This window comes from Arvicola amphibius, chromosome 6 (genome assembly GCF_903992535.2).
Source record: "Arvicola amphibius chromosome 6, mArvAmp1.2, whole genome shotgun sequence".
NCBI classification, from domain to species: Eukaryota; Metazoa; Chordata; class Mammalia; order Rodentia; family Cricetidae; genus Arvicola; species Arvicola amphibius.
In genome coordinates, this window is record NC_052052.2 from 13393959 (window position 1) to 13403852 (window position 9894).

At 48.8% G+C, this 9894-nt stretch overlaps 1 protein-coding gene across 1 annotated transcript in view; it reads left to right on the forward strand.

Annotated features, from left to right (window-relative positions):
* Positions 1-5766, forward strand: part of Mrto4 (MRT4 homolog, ribosome maturation factor) — a 6339-nt gene extending 573 nt beyond the window's left edge. The window contains exons 2-8 of the mRNA XM_038333198.1: positions 1858-1916; positions 2659-2762; positions 3286-3367; positions 3644-3711; positions 4003-4154; positions 4758-4834; positions 4944-5766. Of these exons, the coding sequence (XP_038189126.1) occupies positions 1858-1916; positions 2659-2762; positions 3286-3367; positions 3644-3711; positions 4003-4154; positions 4758-4834; positions 4944-5093 (692 nt within the window). The 3' untranslated portion in view covers positions 5094-5766. The remainder of the gene's footprint in view (positions 1-1857; positions 1917-2658; positions 2763-3285; positions 3368-3643; positions 3712-4002; positions 4155-4757; positions 4835-4943) is intronic.
* Positions 5767-9894: the final 4128 nt, after the last annotated feature.

A 9894-nucleotide genomic window follows, 5' to 3' on the forward strand; every position in this document is an offset into this window, starting at 1 on the left:
TGAGCTCGGTATGACAAGCCTTACCAGCTGAGCACTGAGCTACATCGCCTGCCGCGCGCGTGTGTGTTTGAGACAGGATCTTGCGATGTAGTTCAAACTCACTATGTAGACCAGGCTGTTCTCAAATCAAGGGCTTCCCCCTACCTCATCTTCTCCAGAATGTGGGGATTTTACAGTCATGCATTGGCGTATCTGATGGCGGATAGTGCATTTTTTTTTTTTTTGCCTCTTTTTAGGTTTTTCAAGACAGGGTTTCTCTGTAGCTCTGGTGCCTGGCCTGGAACTAGCTCTTGTAGACCAGGCTGGCCTCGAACTCACAGAGATCCGCCTGCCTCTGCCTCCTGAGTGCTGGGATTAAAGGCGTTTGCCACCACCACCCGGGTTTTTTCTTTCTTTCTTTCTTTTTTAATACCGGAGCCTTGAACTCTCCGTCTTAAGCCTTCGCCCTAGATTCCAAACTGGGCCACCACATCCAGCTAGTGAACTGTGAGTGTTGGGAGACAAGATAGTTGAACAAAAAGGGTCTGGCGCCATCAAAACTCACTGCTTTAGTCGGGCTGTGTGTGTACATGTGTATCCTATATCCCCGTCAAGTTAAGTATGGTTTGGCTGGTAGTAAAAGCGGAGTATGCAGAAGGTGGAAATGGTACTGTTTTGTATAATGTGATCAGGGAAGCTCTCAGTGGAGAGACGACAAATAAAACCCCCCGGGAAAGGAAAGTAAGCAGACTGTACAGTTGTCTGAGAGCAGGTGGTTCTGCATAGCGGACCCCGAAAAGAAAGGGCTCTGGAGTTACCATACTGGGGGACGAGAGGCCAGTGCCGCTGCAGTCAAGTGGACAAACTAGGGTTGAGGGGAAAGGATATGGCCTTGGATGTGGCTTTACTCTAAAAGGACAGGACCACTTTGCCTCCCTCAATAGCCTGAGAACACGAGGGCAGAGATAGAAGCAGCAAGGGCGGTAACCACCTGGGGAATGCTAAATTGAACCGAAATCCTAGCAGCGGAGAGTCTGAGAATGGCTGGTTCAATGTGCTTGCCGTTGACTATGTACAGTGTAGGGACTGTGAGTGGCGGGCAAGGTAGATAAAAGACATTTTCACATGCTGGGAACAAAACCAGGGCTTTGTAACTGAAGTTCTGGTGAACCCTTATGAAGTCATTCGGTTTTGTGGAGGGAATCCTGGTCAGATGTAGCAAATGCCAGTAACTTTCTGGAAGTGGAATAGATAGGGCCTCAGCTACTTTTCAGTAGCAGTTCTTGTGCGACCCACTCCACCCCCAGCATTATTTTATTCTCGGGTCCAGGCACAAAATTGAAATGTGGGTATGTAGTAGACAAGAAAAGATGAGTCGGTACATACAAGTAATCCCAGCACTTAGGAAGCAGAAGCAAGGAAATGTATCTTGAGTTCAAGGCCAACCCAAGCAGGCTTGTAGCAAGGTCCTGCCTTTAAAAAATAAAAAAGGGAAGAATGTTTCTATTATCCCATAGCCAAGCCTAGCCATTGATAGCCTGTGCACCATGCCCTGTAACAGGAAAGGGTCCTGCCTCAGCCAGCATTTTAGGGCTGCCACTGAGAACACTCTGTCATCAGCAGTGAGTCCTACTGCCACACTGCAGGAAATCCAGCAGTCAGCCCAAGGGAGCTCTATTTAGGGATTTCTGGGTCCAGAAGTACTAGATAGTATTAGATAAGCAAGCTCTCTCCCAGCCTTGAATGTCAGAAATGCCAGGATCCATTGCTGCCTCCCTCACACTGGCTTAGTTCAGCCACACCTCCAAAGAACAAAGCTAAGTGAATCTCTAAAGCATCCAGATTCAACACTCAACACGATCCTTTTCTTGGTTTTAGTTTCCTTAACAAAAACTGCCAAGAAAGGCTTGGAACTGAAGCAGAACCTGATAGAAGAGGTAAGTGCTTGCTCCTTTACTTTTCTAGTACGTATTTCCACAGTAGGCTTGGAGGAGGATCGTTAGCAGTGTGTTAAAATCAGAAGCCAGAGTTTTCCATCCTGCTCCCAGTTTTGCAGCCCTAGTTGAGCTCTGTGTACCTCCCACATCAGTAAATGCATTTTCCGCACAATCCCCTACCCCATCCCCAAAGCTTTCTTGTGACCCAGGACCGGGTGGTGCTATTGCTGTTTTGCACTCTGGGTAATGGAAGCTTATTAGTGAGTTTGTAATGCTGCCCAGTATCAGAAGCCTGAAAATCACCAGGTGTGGTGACTGTGGCCATTCCTCTGCAGCTGACCTGCTAGCCCTCTACTGAGGGCCAGGGAAGCCCAGCCTCCTGGAAGTAGAGCTTCACCGCAGAGAGGCTGCAGCAAGCAGCCTGGCAAGACAGTGTGGGTGAGGTGTCTCTCTCCAGGTTTATCAAAACGATGAAGCTCCTGTGGTTTTCACTTAGGCAGGGGCTTCCCACAGTGGGTAGACGTTTCTAGATTAACTGTAAGTAGGCAAAGGAAAGCACTGGTCGTGGAAGACCATAAGGTATGGGTTCCTGCTCACCTGCTGGAGTGGGTAACCTTGGTGTCACTCCTGTCAACGGTAAGCGACCAGATTAAAGGCCTGCAGGTGATTCTCTAGCATGAGGCTAAAGTTGCTCGACCCATGCTGCCCCTTCACCTCCAGAGCCTCATGAATTGTCCCACAGCTTCGGAAATGTGTGGATACATACAAGTACATCTTCATCTTCTCTGTGGCCAACATGAGAAACAACAAGCTGAAGGACATCCGGAATGCCTGGAAGCACAGCCGGTGAGCAGGCAGTGGGAAGCGGAAGGAGCACCAGGCAGGAGGGATGGACTGTGCCATCAGAGCCCAGCAGCAGGACTGACCCTTAGGGTCTACAACTCACTTGCTGAAGGGGACCATTTTTGTTAGAGGTGGGCTTTCCCTGAGCTGCTGGGCAGTAGGGCTTGGTGTTCACGTGGTGTGTTTGAGATTGGTTCCTTCAGAAAAGCGGCCCCTGGAGTCTGGCTTTTCTGCTTTACTAGAATGTCACTGTGTGCATCCACAGACTGACCCCGAAGCAGGCTGCAACAGCTGATGGATTGTGGTACTTGGGCGGGTGTTTCTGGAGTCAGTCTCCCCTCAGCCATGTGATGGGTGGTTTGTGATGTTGGCAGTTAGCAAGGTCAGGCGGGCTCTCTGGATAAGAGCATGGAAACAGGAATTCTGAGGACACGTGGGTGGGTTACACGGAGAACAAAGCCTCTAGCCTATTCTGATCTGGGCTCCCAGACTCCCGGCACTGGCTAACAGCCCTGTTTCTTTATAGGATGTTCTTTGGCAAAAACAAGGTGATGATGGTGGCCTTGGGGCGAAGCCCATCTGACGAATACAAAGACAACCTACATCAGGTAGGTACTGGCCCTAGCTAAGTGAGGCTCTAGCCCTGCTGCCTCCTCTCCTGCTCTTCCCCTGGGCTAGGTGACTTTGGTGGGTCCAGGAGAGTCAAGTTCAGCTTAAAATTGTCTTGTCCTTAATCTGCAGTCTCATGGGGTGGTTCCTATTGTACACCTCTGCCCTGCGTACTAGGGGTTGTACCAATCAGAAAAGGTTTCTGATGATAACCAGGCGTCCCCAGTGGCTGGGCCCTTAGTGAAGGAGAAGTGGTGCTCACTGTCGTTTTTCAGGTCAGTAAGAAGTTGAGAGGTGAAGTTGGGCTCCTCTTTACCAACCGCACGAAGGAGGAGGTGAACGGGTGAGTGTCTCTGAGGGGTGGGGGGAAAAGCTGAGGGTCGGGAAAGCTGAAAGGTTGGTCCAGCAGTGACATGGAATTGGGGCTGGGTCCTGGAAGCCTCTTACTAGAACCAGATTCTGTGACTGGGGTCCTCCCATTCTCTCTGGTGTAGTCCTCCCCATTGGGTGCTGCTCCACAGCCAAGATGGACAAGGACAGGAGGCCCGCCCTGCATTGTGTGCACTCAGTGGAGGGTCAGACTTCTGAATGGAGGCGCAGCTGGGAACTTTCCCATCACCCTTCTCTGACTTAGGTGGTTTACAAAGTATACAGAAATGGATTTTGCTCGAGCTGGGAACAAAGCAACTTTAACCGTGAGCTTGGATCCAGGGCCCCTGAAGCAGTTCCCTCATTCCATGGAGCCACAGCTGAGGCAGCTGGGCCTGCCCACTGCCCTCAAGAAAGGTAGGTGGCTGGAAAGGTGGCTCAGGGTTAAGAGTAGTGGTTGCTTTTACGTAGGACATGGGTTTGACTCCCAGCACCCTCATCTGGCCCAGGTATTTACATGGTGCCACTGTCATACATGTAGGCAAAACACACCTACACATAAAATAATTTTTAAAAAAAAGAAGAAAGAAAGGATCCAGGCAGTGATGGGATACGCCTTTAATCCCAGCACTGAGGAGGCAGAGGCAGGTGGATCACTGAGTGTAAGGACAACCTGGTCTACAGAGTGAGTTCCAGGACAGCTCAGGGCTACAGAGAGAAACCTTGTCTGGAAAGAAGGAGGAGGGAGAAGAAAGGAAGAATGTAGGAAAGTCCAGAAGGAAAAGCCACTCAGGAACACCTTCCCCCAAGCTCTCCCCTCTGACCAGCACTTCTCCAGTTTCTCCTGAGGAGACAGGGCTAGGCACTCATCTCCTGCAGGACATGGAAGAGGCAGCCACTGTCCCTGTGGGTGCTGAGCTGCAGGGAAGAGAGTCTGGGGCCAAATGCTTCCTGGCACAGAGCGCTAGCAGCAGGGGCCTGGTGAGCCTCTGCTGGGAGTAACTTGCTGTCCTCCCACAGGTGTGGTGACCCTGCTATCTGACTATGAGGTGTGCAAGGAGGGCGATGTGCTGACTCCAGAGCAGGCCCGGATCTTGGTGAGTCCGGGTCTGCGACCTGGGGGAAGGGCCGTTGTCATTATTAACCTTCTGCTGGGACATGGCTCACAGATGCTACTCCTCACTCTGCTTCCTCCTCCTGTTACAGAAACTTTTTGGGTATGAGATGGCTGAATTCAAGGTGACCATCAAATACATGTGGGCTGCCGAGTCGGGGAGATTCCAGCAGATGGACAGTGACCTGCCTGAGAGCGCGTCTGCGTCTGAGGGAGAGTCCGAGGAAGACGATGACAGCTGACTTGAGGGCCGGACGAAGAAATTCCAGCAAGTTCTTCATCTCCATTGTCATCAGGACTGCTGTCACCCCTCTGAAGGGAGCGGCTCTTTATTTTGACGTAGATGCAGACAAGAGAGGAAGCTGGGGTGGGACTTTGTTTCTACAAAGAATAAAATCTTGTCCTCAGGATTTTCCCTATAGATGGCAAGAGACTTTTCCTAGTAAAAAAGGCATTCGGCTTTGTGCTTCTGTTTGGGCCTGCACAGCCTGGCCCCTCGACACCACAGCCCTGCAGATAGCTGCCAGCAGCGCCCAGGCTCTGGTGTGCTCTCTAGCCCTTTGTCTGAAATGCATTGGCTGAGGAGAGTTTTGAGCCCGGGCAACTTCATCACATAGGAGGGGAGGTAGAGACAGGCACATTAGAAATTCAAAGTCTACCTGGGCTACCAAAGACCTTGTCTTAGAAACTAAAACAAATAGCTTGATAGATGAATTGGAGTTGAGGGCATTGGTCTCTTGTTAACTTGTATTGCGTGTCATAGATCCTTCAGGTTTGGGGAGAAAAAGGAAAGGGCTGGAACTGGTACCTCCTACCTGTCTTCCACCTAAGTGTTTACCAAAGGTTAGTAACAATTCAGTTTCTTCTGGTTTTCTATTCAAGGATATGAAAATATATATTCACACAAAACCTTAATATCAATGTGTTTTTCTGTTCTTTAAAATAATACGTGTACATGTATGTGTGCACATGCATATATGTACGAACGTGTATGTTTAGGTGACGTGTACACACATGCATACACATGGACACATATTAGAAAGAATCTTCTGTATCTCAGGTTGTCTTCAGTCATGTAGTTGAGGATAACCTTGAACTTCTTGTTCTTTTGCCTATACCTACTAAGTGCTGGGATGACAGGTGTTGGCAATCTCACCAGGATTTTGTGACCATGGAGCCCTCTACCAACTGAGCCATATCTCCGCCATCAAGGAGACTTTAGAGTTGTTCACGTGGAAGTGGCAGAATACAGAAACAACCTGAATGTCCCTCTGGGTAGAGTGGGCAAAGGACTAAGCTGTGAACTCACGGTAGCAGAGGAGTCTCAGCAGGTGGAAGAAGCCTCGGGGCCACACGCGTGATCCTGTGTGTGACGCTGCTGCACAGAGACAACTCCAGAGGGACAGGAAACAGAAGGATAAAAAGGCGGCTCGGCAGTTACAACACTGGCTGCTCTTCCAGAGGACCCAGTGTGATTTCCAGCACCCACATGGCCACTCACAACCTTCTGTAACTGCACTTCCAGAGGGTCCAGTGCCCTCTCTGGCCTCCTCCTCTAATGCAGGCCCCAGACCTTGGCAGAACTGACTCCATGATAGAAATACCATTTAGCTTATAAAATGCAGCATGGAGACAACATCACCTTCCAAAATGAAGCAAAGACCTAATCCCTCAGATCCACAGTTCTGGGGACGTCCCTCACTGTACCCATTTTGTTTTTTGTCTTCTGCAGTTCTGTTTCTGGCGAACACTGAAGAATGTCAACCCAGAATATGCTTTTTGTGCTTAAAAGCTCACCCTGAGCCGGGCGATGGTGGTGCATACCTTTAATCCCAGCACTCGGGAGGCAGAGGCAGGCGGATCTCTGTGAGTTCGAGACCAGCCTGGTCTACAAGAGCTAGTTCCAGGACAGGCTCCAAAGCCACAGAGAAACCCTGTCTCAAAAAACAAAAAAAAAAAAAAGCTCACCCTGAGAAAGGTTCAGGGCTACACTGGGATCCCAATGTCTAGTGTAGTCTCTGGCTGGCTAATAGAAACTTTCTGTTGGCTTAAACCCATGTGTGAGGCGTCCTCTCTGGTGGGTACCCCACAACACTTAACAACAGAATACATACCATTGGTTTCCAGGGTCCTGGGGGAGAGGAGGTCATGTAGAGCCGTGTTGGGTGATGAGATTGTGCGCTGATTTTGGTGGCACAAGACTATGCCACTGTCAAAACTTAGAGCTGTACACTAAAAAGAGGGCCTTTGCTAAGTGTGAGGACGCATTTTTGAGAAGATTGCTTTCATGTTGGAGGCTAGCCTGGACTATAGCCTCCTGGACTGTATAGTGAGTTCCAGTCCAGCCTGGCCTACAGTGTGAGACCGTTATTTCCAAAACAGAAAAGGAAAATCTTCTGTGCTCACACAAACACAAATCCCTCGTGGACCACCCAGGACAGCATTCACCCCTCTGGGAGAAGCAGCTCTTTATTTTGCTGTGGATTAAAACAATGGAGGAAGCTGGGGCAGGACATTGCCTCTATAAAGAATTAAATTTTGTCCACAGGGTTTTCCCTGTACAGCAAGAGATTTTTTTGCCTAGAAAAGTCCTTAAGCTTTGTGCTTCTGCTTGGGGCCTGCATGGCCCGGCTCCTTCACATCGCAGCACTAACTGCAAAGCTGCCAGCATCTCCCAGAGTGGGGTGTCTGGAATGGATTGGCTGAAGAAAGTTTCGTGTCTGGGCAACTGCACCACTTACACATAAGCATGCACACACACAGACACATAAACCAGGGCTATGGCTGACATGCCAGGATCGAGGGCCTGTCGCTAAGGCAGAGGGAAGCCACTGCTGGGGTTGGGAGCGGTGGTTTGAGTCAGACTTCCCCTATGTAGCACAGGCTGGTCTTGCAGCAATCCTCCGGCCTCTGCTCCTCAAGTGTTAGGATTATTCCTGTGTTACATCATACCTGGCTGGTTAGCTGTGTCCCACAGGAGGGGAGAGCTATATAACTCAGTGGTAAAGCTTGTGCCTGCCAGGATTAAGGCTCCAGGTTCCCTCCCTAGCAGGACACAGATTGTTGGGCCTGCAGATCCCTTTTAGATTATCCGGCCTCTACCTCAGAGGATTTCAAGTGCAGAGAGACCACCAAAACTGAATAGCCGGGCGGTGGTGGCACACGCCTTTAATCCCAGCTCTCAGGAGGCAGAGGCAGGCGGATCTCTGTGAGTTCAAGGCCAGCCTGGTCTACAAGAGCTAGTTCCAGGACAGGCTCTAAAACTACAGTGAAACCCTGTCTCGAAAAACCAGGAGGAAAAAAAAAAAAGTCTGAATAGATGGGCCTTGAGTCTGCACAATCATGGACATAAAAGCTAGAACAAGCCAGTGTGTTCATGCCTGTAATCCCTGTACCACAGGAAACTGAGGTAAAATTGGGTGTTTGTGGCCAAGCCAGACATGATGACACACATCTTAGTCCCACTCTTGGGGAGGCAGAGGCAGGTGGGTCTCTAAATTGGAGCATAGTCTGCTTGCTCTTCATAGCTAATTCCAAGCCAGCCATGGCTAATTAGAGCCTGTTTAAAACAAACGCACAAACAAAACACAATTGATGCCAGTCTGTACTATAAAAGAGCCAGGCGTGTTATACACACAGTAGTTGGGAGCTAGAGACAAGGTTTACACTGTGTAAATATATGTCCCTGTGATTGGTTTCAAAGAAGCTGACTGGCCAATAACTGGACAGCATAAGGTTAGGAGAACCAGACTAAGGACTCTGGGAAGAAGAAGGGCAGAGTCAGAGGAGTCTCCTCCAGCCAGACACTGAGAGGAAACAGGAGGTGCACAATGAAAGAGAGGTAATGGCACTTGGCAGATGTAGATTAATAGAAACGGGTTAATGTTGGTGGCCGTGTCAGCGGAGCAGCAATGGAGATCAACTTCAAGGTGTCAGCCCACCAGGAGGAAAATCCCTGATGGGTGAGTCTCAGATAGACAAGGCCCCCGAGACCACAGACTCCAGAATGTCTTTGACTTTGGCTGTCTTTCTCTGGTATCTGGTATGGTGTGAATGGGTGTGGGGAGATCCCCACTGCCTGTAATGTGGTATGATTATCTCATGGGGGTATCCCGTTCTACTGGGCATACCTGTGGGTTGTTTTTAAAATGATTTTTTCTTAAACCGTACTGACTGATAGTAATAATGTTAGTTTAAACAGAGTCCTGATGATTAAAAAGAAATACAAGGAAGTGTTCCACAGCTAGGACCTACAAGGTTCACCTGAGGAGCTGCAGAGATGCAGTTCAGGTTCACAGTTAAGGAAAACAATTGAGTCCCCAGGGGCCAGGCTGGCTCAGATCCTTTTAATGTCAGTGTTGGTTACAGAGTACATCTTACCAGAAATGAGACTTTGAAATTAACTTAAAAGTTAGACTAGGATGTTTCTACCAAACTTTGAGGTGAAAAACCCAAGATGACAGTCTGTAGGCACATAGTTGAATGAGGAACTGGCTAAGGCCAGGGAACAAATGCACAGCAGCCCAATTTCTACCAGATGACATAATGTTCTTGCTAGAATCGGTTGGTGATCAAAGATGATGATTAATTCCTTGTGCCCATTTTTGCCCTCAGTCTCCTGACATAAAAGCTATTGATGAAGCGGGTGGTTGTGGCGTACACCTTTAATCCTAGCACTCAGGAGGCAGAGGCAGGTGGATCTTCGTGAGGCCAGCCTGGTCTACAAGAGCTAGTTCCAGGACATGCACCAAAGCTACAGAGAAACCCTGTCTCAAAATACCAAAAAAACCCCAAAACAACAACAAAAAAAAAACTATTGATGAGTGGATATGCACCCTAAAGGTTTAAAGCAGAGCTGAATGATTCTTTTTCATATAGAAAAGTCTAGATTTGTGATTCCTTTAAGATTCCTTGTAAGATTACCTCTCAATATAATGAAGTAATTGGTCCTTTCTTTATAAACACAACACACAGCCTGCAGGTAAAAGAACATCTTGCTGGCTTGCACACAGTTAATCTATAACATGTTGCTTGGGTATAAAT